General features: G+C 37.7%; 1 protein-coding gene across 1 annotated transcript; it reads right to left on the bottom strand.

Moving 5' to 3' along the window:
• Positions 1-241: 241 nt before the first annotated feature.
• Positions 242-6,587, bottom strand: DMRTA1 (DMRT like family A1). The gene is made up of 2 exons (XM_025914471.2): positions 5,789-6,587; positions 242-2,681 (listed from the first exon to the last, which is right to left on the bottom strand). Exons 1-2 carry the CDS (start codon positions 6,426-6,428, stop codon positions 1,834-1,836), a joined length of 1,488 nt encoding a protein of 495 aa, XP_025770256.1. The 5' UTR covers positions 6,429-6,587; the 3' UTR covers positions 242-1,833.
• Between the last annotated feature and the right edge of the window lie 14,013 nt (positions 6,588-20,600).

The raw sequence follows: 20,600 nt of genomic DNA, 5'->3' as shown, positions 1-20,600 counted from the left end.
TTGGCTCAGGTCATGATCTCGTGGTCTGTGAGTTCAAGCCCCACATCAGGCTCTGTGCTGACAACTCAGAGCCTGGAGCCTGTTTCGGATTCTGTGTCTCCCTCTCTCTCTCTGCCCCTCCCCTGTTCATGCTCTGTCTCTGTCTCAAAAATAAATAAAACATTAAAAAAAAAAAAAAGATTTACCAGAGTCTCAGAGAGATCTATTATCCAAAATGGTTCCTTCACTCAGTATATATTAATTGAATATCAACTACTTGCCAGGCACTGCATTTTGGCTTAGGCTTAGAATCTGAAACTTTTTAATAAATAATGAATATTGATTACAACAAGTCTTTACAAGATCTGCTTTCTTATAGTCACACCACTAAAAATAATGCATACTCTATCAAATATATCTACATCCTATACCAAGATGAGATACTACACATTTAATATATTTTCTGATAAAATATATATGCATATATATACACATACACACTGATATAATCTAAGAAAGTTTTAGTGAATCGTGTTACTCAAACTGTTTAACCTATTTCTAACTCATCAACTATCCTTTACCACAGCTGGGTTTTCATTTATTCCTAACACCAACAATGAAGCTACTGTCCGTAAAAAAAAAAAAAAAAATGATGACATATAAAGAAAACTTCATAAAATTGTTTTATAAGTAGTTTTCTCAGGGACATTCCACCTACTAAAATAAATAGCTTTTGTATGCTCCAGATGGAGAACAAAAAGTGTTATTAAAATCTCAAAGAATCCTCTAAAATTTAATAATATTTCCCCTTTGGAAATTTTATATCTCGCCTCAGTACATTAAGCATCATCTACCTACCATCAGTCAATATTTATCTGAGCAGCTATTTAAATTATCTGAATAAGAATATTTTTACCTTTGAGAATGGCTGCCATATTGTCACCAACATATGGAAAGGAGTATTTCTCCAGATTTAAAAAAAAAAAAGATTAAAATCCTCACCCACAGCAGATGTTCACTTTATAACTGAAAGTTGTAGCATGATCCAAAATGACCATTTCAAAACAAGGTTAGCTTATCTTCTCAGGAAACCATTTGTTTCTAACTTTTACACTTTACCAGAACTTAGATGCAATTAGTGATAGTGGCCAGGAGATGGTGCAGTCGCATTTCCTAAAATTTAGTTCACAGGCTTTGTGTGATTTACAAAGTTCGCTTTAAAGAGAAATGTTTTTATTAATGGCACTTATTATCACAAATGGCACAAATGAATGAAAATAAAACATACAGAAAAAAAATAAGGAATTTAAATTTCTCAAAAGTTTTACTTATTACTAACCACTTAAATGTGAATAAAATTCTTTAAAATACTTTAAATAAGTTTTTTCTCTCCTGTGTACAAGGAACAGAAGGGAAGAAAAAGTTCAAAGTAATAGTTATTTGGAATTACCTCAACTTTTCAATTCTTCCTGTTAGTTCATTTTATATACTGGGTTACTTTAACCCTTATAAACATTTTACAACTATAAACTCCATTTTTCAATAAAATAAAAACAAGTATAGTTTTAAAACAGGAATTCTTACAACTGATATTTTAGGGAGAAAATTCATTAAAGTAAAAATATTTCCTGAAATGGCTTTATTCAAGGCACGTATAATGTTTAAATGCTTCTTTCACTTAATAAATGCTAAAGAAAAGTCTTTAGATCTCAAATCTATCATATTGGTTGTAAAAAGAAATATAAGGCCTAGTCATCCACTCACATACATAACGTACACATTAATAGCTGTGGATGTGAGGGTTGTGTTGCATGCTTCTAGAAATGTTCCAGAAAGAGAGAATAGGCAGAAATATTACAGATTGTCCTGATTTGGCCTGGAATACAATCTGCCACCAGTTATGGAGTCTTTGCTAGGAAGGTAGGAAGAATCCCTAATCATTCCTGAAAATGCATAATCCAAAGCTGGCCGAAAAGGCAGTGCTGGTACCAACCCCGGAGTTAGGTAAGGAGACATAAAACCAGATAGCCCTCTTCCTGGAGAGGAATATGCCAGCCGTAACGGATTGATACCTAGTCTGGGGTTTAAGCTGTAGAGATGTGAATCACCTCCATAAGAGGCAGACGTAGTCTGAAGAGGAGAGAAAGCGGATTTATTCCCTAGAGTTCCAAAACCAATTCCACCTAAACTAAAATTTGAAGCTCTCTGAAAAGCTGTATTTGCCAATTCTCCTGAGCTTGCTAGGTCCCTGGTGTCTGGTCTGTGCTCCTTCCCATTTAGGACCTGTTCAATGGCTTGGACCACATCCCCTTTGCAGAACCGCAGAATGCCTTCTAGTCGGCTACGCCTATAACTTGGGAAAATCCTGGTAAGGATATCAAGAGGGTCTCTTGGTCTTGAGGACAGTGTGGGAAGGCTGGCTCTGGTAGCAGTGAAGTCTTTGGCCCACTCACTTTCATTTCCTGATTCCAAATCAGATGATGACAGGGACCTGGGACTCTCTTCCCCTCCTGATAACTCCCCAGGGTGAGGAGGCTGAATGCTATCATCCTTGATTGAGTTTTCTGAAATAGACGGCCTGATGTTTTGTTTTCCAATGACACCATTAGGCTTAGGAGAGGATCCCAGAGTACGTTGATGGGATTTGGAGACTGGCTCTTCTTGTCCACTCTGGCATGATTCGTATTTACTCTCTTTTAGTTCTGGGGAGAGAGAAAAAAAAAAAAAAAGGAATCAAATAAAGGAAAATTTCCCCAAAAATAGTACTACCTACTCAAAAATAATGCTGGATAAGATAATTCATTTACTCATAGCATATTAGTAATATTTATTTACTGCAAGAAATTTTAATGAACAAGAAGTTTAAAAAGTCATTCAGAAATGCAGTTATTGGAACAATGGGGAAATGCTATTTATTATGTCATTTCAGAGTCACAAAATTATATATTCAAATGCTGTAGTTAATTTAGGGATCAGAAGATACAAGTCTATTATTACCCCAACTATTAGCATAAGATCAATATCTCACAGTATTTGCACTACTTGGTGATTGTCACCCAACTTTCATTGTTATCCCAGTGAGCTATTTTTTCAAAATGACACTATGCAAAAAAGAACTAAATAAAATGATTGTTTAGATAAGAAAACAAAGGAAAGAACAATCTCACTATGACAATGAATATTTAATACCTAATACTAAATTTCAACAATATTTTTTTAATGCTCACATTTCAGGTTTCAATTAAGTTACCCGAATAATGTGAAAAACAACAAAATTCTTCATTTCACTTCAAATCTAAACCAATAATGAGCACTGCTGTACCAATCTGAAATCATACCAGAGTGCACGTATTTCATTTTATAGGAGAGATAATAGACACCTGGTATTTTTTAATGCTCTGAAATGTGGACTTTCTTTTTCAATCCCTAGGAAATATTTTTTAAGTGTACAGTCAAATTGTTTCTAATTTTTTTTAAGTTTATTTATTTTTGAGAGAGATAAAGACCAAGTGCGAGCGAGGGAGGGGCAGAGAGAGAGAGGGAGACACAGAATCGGAAGCAGGCTCCAGGCTCTGAGCCATCAGCACAGAGCCCGACACGGGGCTCGAACTCACGAACCGTGAGATCATGACCTGAGCAAAAGTCGGACGCTCAACCTACTGAGCCACCCAGGTGCCCCCAATCAAATTGTTTCTAAAAGAAAATTATAAACTGCACTATTGCACTATTGTAATCTGTACATATCTTCAAAGTGTCAATATATTAGTTATTTGCTTCAAATCACAACTCCCTTCCAACATTAAGGTAAGTTTTCTAAAAATATTTTTATATAAAAATCTGATTTTATGCCTCAACATGTTGAACATATTAATATTAATAACAGTAATATTTTAATGCCCTTTTATATAGCTTATGCCAGGAAAATAATAATAATGTATACATTCACTAAACAACTTTTAATTTGGTTTACATTTCCTCTTATCTTATACTTGATCTCTATTTCCATTAGAAAGAGTAAACTGTCAAGTAGGGTACTCAGAGTCTATGACTCACTAAATATGCCCTCCGAACATGTAAGGTGTCAAAATTTCATATCTACAGCAATTTATGCACAAAATAATTTTTGTTAGTATGCTGCCCTCACAGAGTACAAAATAATGTAATAAAATACTGATTGCATAAGACTATCCAGAAAATAAGATATCTTTAAGATATGTGATACCATTTACATCATCTCTCTGTTCTCTCAACTCCTATACCTGGTTTTACCTCTTTACTTTTATCATTTTATAGTTTGTCTTGTATTGTAGGTTTGGGGTATATATAGTCTTCCTTCTTTTGTATGTAAGTTTTTTGTGTGTAGGAAAATCTTATTCACCTCTGAATCACTTATTGGTTTTTGTCTAATGAGTAAATTAAATAGAATATTGCAGTTTATGGATATTGGATAACATGAGGCAGTCAGTTTAGAATGGCTTATAGGGATGGCTTTTCAAAAGAGGAGGTCAACTGAGGCAAAGAATAAAATAAAATACTTGACCCTAGAAAACAGAACACTTTGCTCTCTCGCCCCCAAAAAACATATAAATCAATGTCTAGCAGAGATTTAGCAGCCAGATATCATTGTTCATTTAGTTTACAGAATTTTAACTTTTACTTTTTTTATAGCAGTTACTATGTGTTTAATGAGTTTGTTTTTGGCACTCTGATTTTTCATAAGAAATAGTCTATTTAGTCCACTGAAATAAACTAGAATATGGGCAAAACACTGGCATAGGTGAACACAAAATCAAATATGCCATATTTAAATACAGAGATAGTCTTTTTCAAAAGTACATCCTGTGATCCAAGATCTGCAATATTCACAATTCAAGGAAGTTTTCCAATTAACAATTTACTTTTCATTATCACAGAATTTCATATGACACAACTTGTCTTGAATATATACAAAAATACCGAAATGACATTTTCACTGCTTAGTGTTAGGGCTGGGAAATTCACTAAAATACAGTGAGATTTACATCAGCAGGAAAACTTTAACTCTAATTTAAAAAATACAGATATCTTTTTTTACCTAATGCAGAGGATGTAGGTGTTTTGCAGTCAATAAATAAGAGAAAAAATTAAAACTCCTTGGAAAAGCAATTCCTAATATTGGACTTCTCCCTAATGGTTTCCCAAATCTGGGAAACTTAAATTTCTCTCCTGTAGGAAAGAGTTGAAACTTCAAATATTACAGCTAGAATTTCTACACTTTTGGAGGCTGACAAACAGTTGGAGGAGGTGATTAAAATTTTTAAGGTAAGGGAAGAAGGTTAAAAGGGGTTTGGTAGATTTCTCCACTTCTAGCTGGAACCAAAGCTTTGCCCCAGAGATGAGGAACTGTATTCCCAACAATCAGTGAATTTCCCAGCACCACTGGAAGATTAACTCTGGTTTTAAAACTGAAAGGAGTATAGAGCACCACGCTTTCACCCCATGCCCGCTTAAAGTTCTAACTCACGCAAAGTTAAGAGCAACTTGGGTGCAAACTCCATTCCCAGCATGAGTTGCTCATCTAATCACTCAAGCTTCCCTTTTACAGGATCTTCTCCAATCCGCTAAGAGTACAAAACGCCCTTCCAAGGTGATGCGTCTCTAGCACCCTCATTAACGTTTATATTACAGTGCAGTTTCCGAGAACTTAAATGAATGCTTCTTTTAAACAACTTTTCTCGCCCACCACGGAGGCATGGCTACTTCTTTCCAAGCGCTTTTCTCCAAAACAACCATTTTTCTTTGCAAAGAGTAGATGGAAAGACCAACTCACCTTGGTTTTCCTCCATATCATCTGGCTGGACAACTTGGAAAGCAGGGGTCGCCAGATCAGTGTGTCTCAGGGCACCCAGTCCCAGCGTCGTCACCGCCACACGGCCGCTCGAGGCCTGGGAATTCTCCGTTCGGCTACCGCCTCCGGGTGTCCGACCCCCGGGCCCGCAGGGCCCCGGGTACAGGAACCTCTGCAGCCCCCGGGCCTCGCTCTCCTCCTGGGCCTGCTGCCGGCGCAGCGCCACCTGGGCGGCCATGACGCGCTGGCGCTCGGCTATCAGGGTGCACTTGGCACACGCGCAGTCCCGCCAGCGGCAGAAGCGTTTGTGGCCCTTGAGTGCCGACACGACGCCGTGGTTGCGACAACGGGCGCACTTGGGTGTCCGCGGATAGCCGCAGCCCACGGCGCCCACCCCTCTCTCCAGTCCGGGAGCCGGCGCGCAGCCCCCGCTTCCCGCGGCGGCTGCGGCTGCCCGCAGAAAGAGGCTGGGCGGCCGCAGGAAAGTTGGAGGAACCGGTATCCCCGGGGGCACTGGCAACGCCGGAGACGGGGGCGGAGGGGCGGCCGCCACCAGCCCCGGGGCCAGGTGGGGTCGGCCGCTGCCGCTGCGGTCTCTGCTGCCACACTGTGACTGCTCCATTCTTGAGAAGTGCCTGGCGAGCAAAGTGCGCCGTCCACAGCCAACCCTGCCCGGCAGCGGGGTGCGGCAGGACCGGCCGCGGTCCCGCTGCCTCCCACCCACACACAGGCAAAGTTTGACGCAACTCCGGCCGGGGGCTGGGGACGCTAAGAGGCGCAGATGCCCAGTAAGCCTCTTAAGAGTCCCGGGGCGCTAAGTTAATGCCCCTGTGCTCCGCGCGCCCTCTGCGCGGGAGAAAGCAGGGCGGGAGACGCTTCCCCGCCCACCAGGTCGCCAGGCCGAGCGCTGAAGCCCTGGGAGGGAGGGCCGGGCGGAGAGTGGGGGCTGCCTGGGAGGAGGGACAGTGGGCGACGCAAGAAACTGTCCCGAAGGGCTGCAAAGGTGCCTTCCCCAGAGGAGCCCTTTTCTCCCACTTGCCTCCCCACCAATTGCTCAGCGTAGATTTTTATGACACCACCTTCCAGCCCTCTGCCATGCCTCTTTCTGCCCTTCTTAAATTTAAGCAAGGTTGAAGTTCTCCTTTCCTCAGTCCCACGCTTCTCCAAAGCAAGTTTGAGGATTTGGATGTGGACTTGTCTTTTCTTTTCCTTTCTAGGTGAAGTTTTCAGGATAGTAGTATGGCCAATGTTAGGGAGAAAACAGAGCTTGACAGATGGCAAATATTACCCACCTGAAAGATGCCTTATTTTAATTTTTTTAGTGTTGTTTTGTTTTGTTTTTGTTTTTTTGAGAGAGAGAGACAGACAGAGCACAAGCAGGGGAGGGGCAGAGAGGGAGGGAGACATAGAATCTAAACAGGTTCCAGGCTCTGAGTGGTCAGCACAGAACCGATGCAGGGCTTGAACCCATAAACCGTGAGATCATCACCCGAGCGGAAGTCCGATGCTTAACCCACTGCGCCACCCAGGTGCCCCAAAGATGCCTTATTTTAAACGGGTCTTACTTAGGACTGCATCAAAATAATGCATAAATAATGAAGGGAATCCACTAACATTCGGATTCTTCTCATTCATTTTATTTACAAATGCAAATCTGGATTACTCGTGTTACACGTGCTGCTGCCCAAAGAAGTCTATACATTTCTTATGTGGAACTCGTTATAGGCAGCAACTGTGTTAAAGCCGCTTCAAAAATACTTCACATTTCTATTGTAAAGTATGGGGAAAGGTCATTTAGCATTTAAATATGCTATCATAATAAGGACTCTTAAAATATGCATTTATTAAATGCAGGAAAAGATCATACTGCTTTTAAACTGAAAGAGCATCTGAAGCAGAACATTCATGAGTGTTTGTTCTTAATAGAAAGGAGAGTCAGGGCTCTGTCAGTTCTTCAAAATAATATTCAGCTACCTTGACAGGCAATTCATACTCTAGCCCTAAGATGGCAAGTAACAATGACATTTTTAGCATCACAACCACTGACATCCAGGGCAGACACTGCTAATCAATCTGGGCTTTCTCCTGCCTGCCCACTTAATACCATCACCACCATCAACATCCTCCCATATTAATATCCTAACATTCTATCACAGAGATTTTCCACCCTTCCTAAGCACTGGAACTACCTAGGTAACTTTTAAAAGATATAGATGCTCCAATCCAAATATTCTGATTCTTTTGGCCTGAGTCTTCTAAACTCTCGAGGCGATGATTATATACAACCAAGGCTTAAAACTACCACTCTAAGAATTTCTAACCTTGCAGATTCTATACTCCTCAAATTTTCTCATAATCCTAGATCTTTGCTCAAGCCACTCCTATCTAATAGCTAGTTATTCCCTAACTATGGAACTCATATCCAACATTAGAGAAATGAGTTTTTAGTGCTACATGGGTCATTAAAATTCCCTTTTCCTATTATTTGTAGGACTTGGGTACATAAAGGAAAAGGATCAGCTTGGTGTAAGTACGTCTTTAGAATCTTTAAAGACTTGTTAATTATGCTTTTTAACAAAAAAAATTTAAGAGCCTCAGCAAGTACCAGTGTTTACCTGAAATCTAACACTATTTTTCTGTTTATTTGATTATCAAAGTTACCTTCCAATCATGGCAAGTGATATTGGTTTTCATCCAAGGAAGTGAAAACAATTTTTAAGTAAATGTATTTAAATAAAATGCATTTATTTAAATGATAAATAATCAGTGTGTGAAAGACTGAAAATTAATAAACTTTGGTGTCAAAAATTAAAGACCTAAATAAATGGAGAGATCTACCACGTCCATGGGGCAGAAGACTCAATATTGTTAAGAAGACAATTCTACCTAAATTATCTATAGATCAGTTCGATTTCAGTTAAAATTCCGCAGACTTTTTTTGGTAGAAATTGTCAAACGCATTCTAAGATCCGCATGGAAATGCAAAAGAAGGACCTAGAATAGCCACGGATAAAGTTGCAAGGCTAAAAATACCTTTTTCAAAACTTATTACGAAGTTACAGTAGTCAAAACAGTGTGTAGCATTGGTGAAAAGATAGAAAAATCAACCAATGTGACAAAATAGATTTTAGAAATAGATGCACCCATACTTAGACAACTGATTTTATACAAAGGTACAAAGACAATCTGGTGGATGGAAAACAGATTGTTTTCTCCAAACAAATTTTGCTGAAACGATTGGACATCCATATGCAGCTGGAAAGAGGTTGTACAGGGGCAGTGAAAGATGAGTAGGAGGGACTACAAGGGATCAAAGGAAACTTTTGGAGATGACGAATACATTTAATTATTTTAATTGTGATAATGATTTTGTGTGTATACGTATGTCAAAATTTACCAAACTGTGTACATTATATATTTGCAGTTTATTATTTGGCAGCTATACTATGATAAGGTCGTTATCAAAAATAAAACCCCGTTACCTCTGGGGAAAAAAAGGCATAGAATAATGTGAAAGTATTTTGAACAAAGATAATCCTAAACTTAGCACCCAAAGTCAGAGCAATGATTTTAAACACTTGTATTTCTTCTTAAACACACTGGAAAACTTGAATCTCTCCCCTTAACAGTATGACACATTCTCTCTTTTTCTCAAATTATGTATACTTTTTTTCTTTTTACTCTCACGGCAATTGAGTACTGTGACTGTTCTCATAAGTCACTGAGAAGATGTTAACAGCTGCAATTTAACAGTGGCAAGTTTCATCAAATGAAAAGGTGATAAGAAGAAACATGTTTTTAATTAAACTGTGTCCAAGTATCACAAATATGTCATGTACAAATTTTTTCAAAATAAAGTAAGAAAGGAAAAAAAAAAAAAAAAACAGACCGGTCTGATAAATGGGAAATGTAAGGCATATCAGAAGGAAGAAAGGGAATAAATAGAATCTCTCCCAAGTTCAAAGACATTAATGTACCTTTTTAAATGATTCATTTCTACTTGAATTCCTCGTCCACCCTAAACGCTTACAGTTAACTGCCATGTTTTGTTGGTTCCCAGAACCAACCAATCAGCACAGAGGAGTTGGAAGCGTGAAGCAGCAATTGCAAACACAGGCCTGGATCTCAACTAAGCTAGGACAGCTTGAATTGGAGAGTTACACTCTCAGCTTTACTTTCCTCACTGACAACTGAAAACATTAAGTCATCTTCAAGGATACTTCCAAGTCTGTGGTTCATTTCATTTGCCAACCCTAGTCTGAAATTACATTTCATTAATGTTCTTAATCTCCAAAGGACCACATTATTACCCTTCTAAGGCCTCTGTCAAAGCATCTCTCTTGAGGGAAAATAGCCTGGACTAACCTGCTGGTAAAGGATAAAATTAAAATATATATACTTAGCTTGGCTGGAAGCTTTTGGCAAGAGAACTGGGGATTTGGAAGGAAAGGCTCAAAATTGTCTCTCCTTTCACGGATAAACATGTACAATTCACTCCATGGCTTCAGAACATATGTAAGCAAACCTTGTATAGTCTATCTACTCCCAAGGCTTTCCAGAGCCACACTATGTATGCTAATGTCACGTTCTGCCAGTTTTGAGGGGTTTGAACTACACATCTCTTTGCCTGAGGTTCTTCAAAAAGTAATTGAGCGTTAATCATGATTGAGAGACCACAGTCTGCAGACTGACAAAAATTTTAGCCATTGGACTATGGTTCATCAAATGGTTAGGCATCCCAGGTCTGGGAAGAAATGGGCCTCCTCTGGGACACAGCCTTTCCTGGAGTATTGTTGGGGTAAGAAAAAACATATTTGGTGATGTATATATAATTGGCCAAGAGATACCACTCTCCAAAACCCAGTATCTATTGGTAAATGCTCCCTCCTTAAACTACCCTGAAGCTGAGGAGAGATAATTCATCATACCAGAGCTGTAACTAACCACAGCATTGTGCATTTTAGGAAACAGAACTTCATCAAAGGACATCATCTCTGATCCCTTGCTCTGGGATGGCAAGAAGCCAGCTGGAGACCACATATATTATTCCTGCACCTACCCCATCAAGGGGACACCGATTACAAAATAGAGTAAAATGTGTTTTCCTTTGTTGCTTTATGAGCTCTTTCCATACAAGTTGAAGACACTTACCTGGTATCATAAGAAACTAACAAAGACAGGGAATGGAGAAGTACCATTTTTTTTTCCGTATCCATTTCTAAATGCCCAGCACATAGTAAACACTCAATACCTCTTTGAAAATAAATAAAGAATGGATGCTACAGGATTTACTTGTCAGTTGGCTGAATAAGCACTAATATCACATTACTTTTCCTTTGTATTCTGAAATTCTTGAGAAGTAATTTCCAGTCCACTAGAAATTAATCTTTTCCAGGTTTACCTCTGTGGGGCTTATATAAGCTGGAGTGTGATTTCTTTTTAAGTATGGTTTATTGTTTACTTTGTCTTCTGTACTTTTGTTTAACATCAAATAAGGTACTTTATGACAACTTTTTTAAAAAAAGAAGAGGTCTTGTGAAACTCTACAGTTATGCTTTTAATGCCACTGTACTGTATTCAGTACTTCTCAGTATGTTTAGATCTAAGTACATATTGTTGCTTATGAATGTGATGGATTAATGTGTTTCTTTACTTCTACTCCTTTTTCTGCATAAAAAACTTTATAATATTGTATATACAATAGTTTTAACTTAATGATAAACATTTCCCATTTTAACAGCATTTGGCAAACATCAGTTCTAACAGCTATATAACTTTCCATTTAGTCATACAATAATTACTTCTTCTACTTTAGGACATTTATTTTTTTTAATTAAAAAATTGTTTTAATGTTTTTTTATATTTGAGAGAGACAGAGTGTGAGTGGAGGAGGGGGGCGGAGTAGAGAGAGAGAGGGAGACACAGAATCTGAAACAGGCTCCAGGCCCTAAGCTGTCAGCACAGACCCAACACAGGGCTCGAACTTGTGAATGATGAGATCAGGACCTAGCACAAAGTCTGACATTTAACCAACTGAGCCACCCAGGCGCCCCAACTTTAGGACATTTATAATGTTTCATTCTCTCCCTGTTTTAAATAAGAAATGGATGAATATGTGACTTGGAAGTGTTTTCTATATTTCAAATTACCTCCTTAGAATAAATTGCTATAAATAAAAGTACTGAATTAAAGGTTCTGAATACTTTTAAAGCTTTTGACTTACGTTACCAAGTTTTTTTCCTGAAGAGGTCACGTGAATTTTAATTTTAGTATGCAATTCACTTCATCATCCTTCCATGTATTCCATTTTTTCCTTTTACATGGCAGTGGTTTTCTTACTAGGAAATGGAAGCTGCTTTCTAACAGTGATAACCCATAGTTCCATTAGGAAAATAATTCTACAAGGTTTCAATTCATAGTAAGATAATCACCATTTTGGAAATTCTGGTTGAGTATTGGGAGGAATTAAAGCAAAGTATGGCAAAAGCCCCAATCACCGTAACATACGCTGATGGTTTTTTGAGTAAATTACATGGCCTTTCGTGAGCTTGCCGATTTAAACAATTATTTATAAAAGAGTGCTGTTGACTGAGACTATAACAAGAAACCTTGGTGCCATCGTGGTTAATTGCATAAGCACATGTTCAAAGCTATGCTCCTTATTTAGTTCACTCTAATGGATCTAAGTCTATCGTGTAAATAGGACTCAGAACTTATGAAATCCTTGTTCTATTTTTTAACTCATAGGATATTTAAAGTAAATTCATGCTCAGGGGTGGAGATAAGCTCTGTGATTTGTCTTACACTGAATAGAACTCACTTTCATAAATTAATGTATGTGAAAACATTTCCTCAGAATTCAGTCCTTAAATAAACAGCAACACAGTTTCACTCAGGAAGTATGTGAAAGCCCTTTATGTGGCTGCTAAAGATCCTAACAGAATGAACAGCACATATTAAACACTGAAGCTTTTTAGTAAGAAGCCTAATTAAAAATTGCATGCTAGGTAAGTTCATTTTAAAAACAGCCATTAATCAGTAAGTTTCCCCCCAAAAATGTTACCATCTTAAAGGATCTTCTATATATGAAGGCTATCTCTCTTATTACTATAACTACCTTTCAAGGGTTGGTTTTTCTGTATCATGTGCCATGTGTGGACTTTATACATTATGTCCTTTAATACTCATAATCACCTTATTGAGGCCAATTACATTACCCTAATTTTACAAGTGAAAAAAAGTTTCAAACAGAAGTCCTCAAGATAGTCTAGAGTTCAGACTCCTCCCCCCCAGAAGTCAGATTAGTTCTACTGTAGTACAGATTCACGAAGCAGCCCATGAGGCAGAGCTGCCCATGATACAGTTACTCAGAAGGGGTACTTCTTGGACGACCCACGAGCAACCCCGAGAATGTACCTTATTTCAGTTATCAACAGTCCCATTTAAAAAAAAGTGTGAAGAGAGAAAGAAAGAGGAATTCAAAGTGCCATACTTGGCACATCTTCTTTTTTTTAATGTTTATTATTTTGAGAAAGAGAGCGTGCACACACATATGCACGAGGGAGCGAGACAGGAGGGGCAAAGAGAGAAGGGGAGAGAAGATCTGAAGCAGGCTTTGTGCTGACAGATGTGAGGCTTGAACTCACAAACCCTGAGATCATGACCTGGGCCAAAGTCAGATGTTTAACCAACTGAGCCCCCCAGGCACCCAGCACATCTTCTTTTACTCAAGTTTGATGATGGGGTTTTTAGGTTGTTTTTCCCTATCTTTATTTATGATTTATACCACCAGAAATTCAAACATGTTTTTTTCCTTTTACTCTCAAGCATCATCAAGTCAGATTAGATACTAAATTTTACCCCTTTCAAAACCTGACATTCAATTCAAAGATGTTCTTTTCCTCTCAAAGGAAGTTTTGTAAGACCCTGCCATTCAGCATTGGAAAAAAATGGTTAAAGCCTTTCCCAAAATAAAAATTTACAAAAGAGAAGTTCATTTGTGTCCATTTTAGAAAACAAAATAGTTAACTTTAAAAAAAAAGAAACATTTTGATGTGCTATTTCCTATTGTATTACACTGATTGAACACAAATAAGATATGTAAATCAATTCCTCAAATATCCTCAAATCCGTATTTCTTCATGAGGAATTACCATAGGACCTAGAAAATAATTTTTCATCAGTTATCAGAAAATATGATGAAATTAACTTTGAAAGGCTACACATCTGCCTTTTTCTCTTCTATCCTTTGCTGTGCCAGAGTCTGTCTTCTGGAACTTTCATTAGAAGTGTCCCAATTAAAAAGCTATGTAAGAAACAAAACAAAACAAAACAAAAAACAAAAATGGCTCTCATTCACAACAAGGATTCTAAATAAGAAGTCAATATGGTAAATCAGTTCCTCCCTGGCTTTTAGCCATTCAATCTTTTGGTTTTGAAACTCATTTCTTTGTGAGCAGAAGGTCGTTGTGATGAGGTGTTGTCAGGCCTCTGACAGGGGTATTGTGCATGGTAGAAGGTGGCATTTTTTGATCAATGTCTTCAAAGTCAAAGCTTGGAAAATAATAGCTGCACATCAAAACCCAGTGCCATTAGGCAGTTAACATTGGGCTCTTTCAGGTGGCCCCAGGGAATTACTTAATTCTCATGTTGGGCTTTACAATAATTAGTCATCTATAATGGTGTACTAAGATTTATGTGAGGACTTGTAACTCGAGATTCATTATCAAATGAGGTTCAGAAAAATCACTACCAAAAAAAAAAAAAGAAACTTATCTATTTATTGATGTTCTCCCATTTTTTTCTGAATCCCTGATTATTGCATTTCTGTTCAATTTTTAAAAAAATTTTAACCTTTATTTAGAAGGAGACAGAGAGGGAGTGGGGGAGGGGCAGAGAGAGAGAGGGAAACACAGAATCTGAAGCAGGCTCCAGGCTCTGAGCTGTTAGCATAGAGCCCAATGCGGGGCTCGAACCCATGAACTGAGAGATCACGACCAGAGCTGAAATTGAACGCTTAACCGACTGAGCCACCCAAGTGCCCCTGCATTTCTGTTCTTAAGACATCTTTTACTGACTTAATATCTTTGTATTGTAAAATGTCCATGTTTAATTTTTTAGGCCATTTGTGCAATTATTTCATGATATCCTGCCTTAAACCTTTTGTTACTGATAAAGGTAACAAAACAAAGGTTTAAGTTAGTGACCTTAAACCTTTTGTTGTAACTTTCTCTATATTCTTATTACTTTTGCAAAAAGCCTTAAACATTTACAATTGCATTAAAAGGAGGGTGGGTTTTTATGTTGTTTTTTGTTTTTCCTTTCTAGAACATAGAGTTATTGGAATATTTAAGAAAAAAGCCATTTTTGCATATATCCATACAAATAGCACAATTGCCATATATGTGTATGATATATATATATATACATATATATATATATATATATATATATGATTTCTTAAAGACGCTATTAAGTCACAGGTGGAAAATATACAATAAAAAGTCAAACCTATAGTTAAGAGATAAATGTGCCATATGTTTCTCGAATACTGAGGCACAATGGGGTGCATTAAGAAACTCATTAAGTCAATGGAAATCACAGCTGGGCTCTACAGAGGTGTCTATTCACTGCACTTCTGAAACAGAAAAACATAAAAATAGTGGACACATCCCATTTCCTCTGATTTGAACTGGTTATGTTAGCATGGGGCTAGTACAATGCAAAATACCAATGCAGCTTTCCTCTCAGCATCTAATTTAATAAACTTCATTTTAATAGTCTTTTATTTATGTTTCCCAGTAAAGGCAAAGATGTCTATCTCCCTTACTTTTTTAATTTTTCCTATAAATAAAATCAAAACTTTGCCAAAGCACCTACACAGTATAGTAGAGTCATTCACACCAAACCTCATAAATGACTTGGACAGTAAAAAAAAAAAAAAAAAATGTCTGGTTTGATTTTGTGGACCTTAGAATGAAATGAATGTCATTTAATATAAAATGCCCCACTAAAATTTTGTGTGACATTGGGAAAGGCCTTGGTTCTCAAGGTATTTGGTTTTTTCCTCTATAAAATGCTGTTTCAGATGTCTTTTTCTTCTATGTCAGTCACTTTAAGAATCTAATGAAATCTATGAGAATCTGACCTGTGAAGATATGAACAAACTTTTATATAGCATTTCAAGCACCCTTTTAGATTAAGAGCCATAAAGGATTCCCAAAGCCCCTTCCTGGATTAAAATGCTATGGTTCTATACTAGTATCAATACAAAACTTTCTTGAATTTTTAAAGAAAGATTTTTAAAGCACATTTGCAACACTGAGACCAAGTCTCTGAGGTCTCTAAAGGAAGGAATTTAATGCAGAATTATGGAATCTTGAGTGTTCAAAATAACCTTAGCATGGATTAGTTTTCTCTACTGATAGATTACAATTCATATCTACATTCATGCTTTACCAACAACAGAGCTCTGAAACAGAATAAGAAAATAAGCCTGAAAAAAAGTAACATCTCTAGCCATTTTGGTTCAATAACAGTAATTCACATTCTTGAATTCATTTTCTTCTTATATGATCTTCAAAATTCTCACTGAGTTTTAGGAAATGTTTAACAACTAAGGGGACAAAATGAAAATGTTTTCCCTACTTGGTAGTCACCACACTACAAATGTTAAACTCCTCAGAGATCATTCAAGTTTTCATGCCTCAGTAATGAATTCAGAAGTACAAAGCTTAAATTCTAAAGGCAAAATCCACATTATTATCATAGTAGCTTCAATCATTTGAAATCCTAAAACAGGTGAAGTGAGATCCTCCAGTCATTCAAAATTCCAAATCTCTCAGGGGTTCTCTTTTAATGTTTTCTGTATCTGTAGAATTTGTTAAAAATCAATGGAAAGACATGAGCTTTTAGGCACTACCTACCACCCTCAAAGTATTTACCTTGAGTATTTTTTAAAGTTTATTTATTTTGAGAGAGAGAGGGGGGTGGAGAGGAGCAGACAAAGAGGGTGAGAGAATCCCAAGCAGGCTCCATGCTGTCAGCACAGAACCTGACGCAGGGCTCGATCCCATGAACCATGAAATCATGACCTGAGCGGAAATCAAAAGTCAAACACTTAACCAACTGAGCCACCCAAGCGTCCCATGAGCTTGGGTATTGTCTTTTTAATTTTTTTTAAATGTTCATTCATTTTTGAGAGATGGAGAAAGACAGAGCATGAGTGGGGGAGGGGCAGAGAGAGAGGGAGACAGAAACAGGCTCCAGGCTCTGAGCTGTCAGCACAGAGTCCGACACGGGGCTCGAACTCACAAACTATGAGATCATGACCTGAGACGAAGTCGGACGCTTAACTGACTGAGCCACCCAGGCACCCCTAAGCTTGTGTATTTTTAAATGTATATGTAGCTTCATTTTAGCTGAGGAAGTTTCTGCCCTATTCAAATGCCTATAAAATGAAAAGTTTATCAGGCTTTACACACTGTTCAGATAAAGAGACATGTATCAATAGTTTCCGAGACTGTTAGATTTTCACTCAAACTATGGACATTTGAAGTTTGATTTGGGATGGAAAGCAAGAGGAGAAATTTCTGATGGAAAAAGCAGATATCCCCCTCTTTGCTCGTTAGTCTCTTAACTGATCCTTGTCATAAGCTACCAACATGCTCTAGTCTCTGCCATCTTGCAAAGTCCTCCTTCCACCATTTTAATATACCGCTGCTTCCTACTTTCCCTTCACAACCAAACCTCAGAAAGCTGTCTATATCCTTCATCTAGTCCCCACTTCCTCGCCTAGTATTAAGCCCTGTCTCATCAAACACGTCTCTACTCCTTCATTTCATCAACAACATTTAGTGGGGTCAGCAATGATTATGATTCCCATGCTACCAGATCAAAGGACGTTTTCCATCCTTTACCTCCTTGGCCTCTCAGAAGTATATAACACAATTAAGTATACTTCAAATTCTCTTCTCTTGACTTCCACGACATCATAATTTCTTATTTTTCTCCTACTTTTCTATTTCTTCTCAATTTTATTCATTCATTCTTTTACTTTTCCTTTTTCATATATAAGCCTATTATAGTTCTTTTGTATGTTTATGATTATTTAGTGCCTATCTCTTCCCATATGGATAAGAAACAAGACTATTTTGTTTCCCACTGTGTTCTCAGTGCCTTGATCACCTAATAGACAATCAATAAGTACATATTAGTGAAATGAATGGAGAAGGCCTGGAAAGGATCGAGGTATGAGAGATCTCATGGGCATCTGGGATCATTTTAGGGGACTATAGAAAAAAAAGTTCATTTCATTACAGAATGCACTTTAAGTGTGTGATCAGACAAAATCCATAATCCGTTAATTATAAAGAGTCTATTGGCATAAAAGTAGTCTATTGGTATAAAAATCTGTATGTCCAGATACATGGAAAAGTTTAATAATATAACATTAATTGCTAGGTAGTAATTAATTCTATAGAAACACATCTGTTTAGCATTCTATGTATGTCACTTGGGGCTTTCTGGGAAGCAGACGCCAAGACATAATTAGAAGTGCAAGAAATTTATGGGGAAGTGGGGAGCACCTGAGAAGTGTAAGGGGAGAGGGAGCAACAGCAACAGAAGAGCCTTAGACCATGATGCAGGTCTGACCCCCGCAAGCAGAAAGAAAAACAGGAGGACAGTTGTACAGGAAGAGCCTCAGACTGCAGTACAGCTCTGAGAATGTCTCCGTCAGGCCCCAGGGATCCCCACAGCAGAGACTGACTGTTAGAAGAATCCTGCTTTGGGCAAAAATGGTCTGATTCTAGTCAGTGGCTGGGAGAAGCCTGAGGACAGTCTGCCATTGGTATGGACACTGTGGTGAACCCTGCTTGCAGCAGGCTAGTTCTCAAAAGGAGAGCTGCCTGGTGCACTGTCCTCAGAAGGTTTTTGAGGCTGTCGTCTGAAGGTTTTTGTAAATCACATCTAACTGTCTTAATGGGATAGCATGTAACTTTACCCTTATGGGCAGGAGGTATATTCTTAAAATTGACCCCGTTATCATTTGTCAAAATAATTTATAAAATTTTCCTGAAACTAATGAATACATAATAGCTTTTTTCTCTTGGCAGTGCAGTTGTTTTTCTCTTCTAATTCCTAAGGATTTATTTAAAGATTCGTGGAACATCAATCAATGTGCCAAACTTGGGCTATGACCTGGATACAGGCAGAATCTTTGCCTTCTCTGAAGCTAGTTCTTTCTCAAATAGTTCCACTTCTATTCTACATTGAAGTAAACTTTCTATCCTATGAACTTGGCAATGAGTATTTCAGGAACTTTTGTTTTTTAAGTCAAAATGTCTGTTATTATCTTTATTATGCTACTGTTCATTTTTTTTTCCCTTGCATTGCTCTTAACGCCTCACTCTGCTTATGTATTCTCTCTGATGGGAGAAAGATGGCTGCTTAGTTTTTACATAAAATTGTCACTAATTTATGTAATCAACAAACAGTTATTAAATATCTACTATATGTCAAAATCCATGCTGGGTAATTTAGTTATGGAATCTCATTGATTTCTTGTAACATTCCTGTAAGATAATTATCACTCTTGCTGTCTGGACATAACAAAGCAGATGCGGCAAGTTGACCGTGCCCAAGCTCAAGCTATTTCTACTGTACCCGCCTATTCATTTAAGGTTATTACGGAAAGAGGGCAACTTAAGGTGGTCCATGTTTCAGCAAATACAGAGTCAAATCATCCCGATGTTAGAAAAGCACTCTTTCCAGTTCACAACTTAGGAGAAATTCCAGAACTAGAAAGATGTTCCCATTCAAGTCTCTTGGCTCTTGACCATCCAATCCCAAATATTAAAAGAATCTTCCTTAAACAAAGTTTCCTGAATGAGACTCCTCAGAACTCATGGAGATTTAAATAAAGTATGATAGGGGCGCCTGGGTGGCGTAGTCGGTTAAGCGTCCGACTTCAGCCAGGTCACGATCTCACGGTCCGTGAGTTCAAGCCCCGCGTCAGGCTCTGGGCGGATGGCTCGGAGCCTGGAGCCTGTTTCCGATTCTGTGTCTCCGTCTGTCTCTGCCCCTCCCCCGTTCATGCTCTGTCTCTGTCTGTCCCATAAATAAATAAAAACGTTGAAAAAAAAAATTTTTTTTAAATAAATAAATAAAGTATGATAAATGTTATGATAACCACAATTATTCCATCTACCTTAATGTTCTGCTTTATAACAATTAAATTCAATTCTCATAAAATTCTATAAGAAAAATAGTAATACCAAAATAAAACTAATAGCACCAGCCTCTTTCAACTATTACTATTTTGTAGATTTACTTAGATAGAATGAATTTCTGTTTAACCTCTAATTTTAAAATCCACTGAGTTTCAAAATTATTTACATTTGGTCTGGAGAAGTTCAAATGAAACCTGGCTGCCTAAATATCAACTTACATTTATATGTCTGCCTCATGATATTATATACTCTGTCAAGTTTCTTCTAATACCCATTAATAATAAATTATTTTACTTTAATTGAAAACTGGTATATAAAGACTGATGATCACATTGTCTTGACCACCTTTATTCTGAGCTCTTAGTAATCTCCTTAAGCTAAAAATATCTTTAATGTACAATCTCTGAGCTTCCCCAGTAGATATACAGAACAGAAATTGAAAATAAGAATACAGTAATTTATCCTGTAAATTACTAAGATAACAAATAGAGGAAGAGTAGCTGGATTAATTAGGGATAAGTGTAAAATATTGTGGTTGTCTCTCAAGGTGCTCATGCCATTGG

The sequence above is a fragment of the Puma concolor genome, chromosome D4 (genome assembly GCF_028749965.1).
Source record: "Puma concolor isolate L17-30 chromosome D4, mPumCon1.1.hap2, whole genome shotgun sequence".
Lineage (NCBI taxonomy): Eukaryota > Metazoa > Chordata > Mammalia > Carnivora > Felidae > Puma > Puma concolor.
Note: the sequence above shows the minus strand (reverse complement) of the source record. Positions and strands in the feature narration are given on the sequence as shown.

Coding starts and splice junctions, on each gene's coding strand:
- DMRTA1 (XM_025914471.2), bottom strand. CDS start 6,428: ATGGAGCAGTCACAGTGTGGCAGCAGAGACCGCAGCGGCAGCGGCCGA. Junction 2,682..5,788: donor TGATATGGAGGAAAACCAAG/GTGAGTTGGTCT, acceptor CTCTCTCCCCAG/AACTAAAAGAGAGTAAATAC.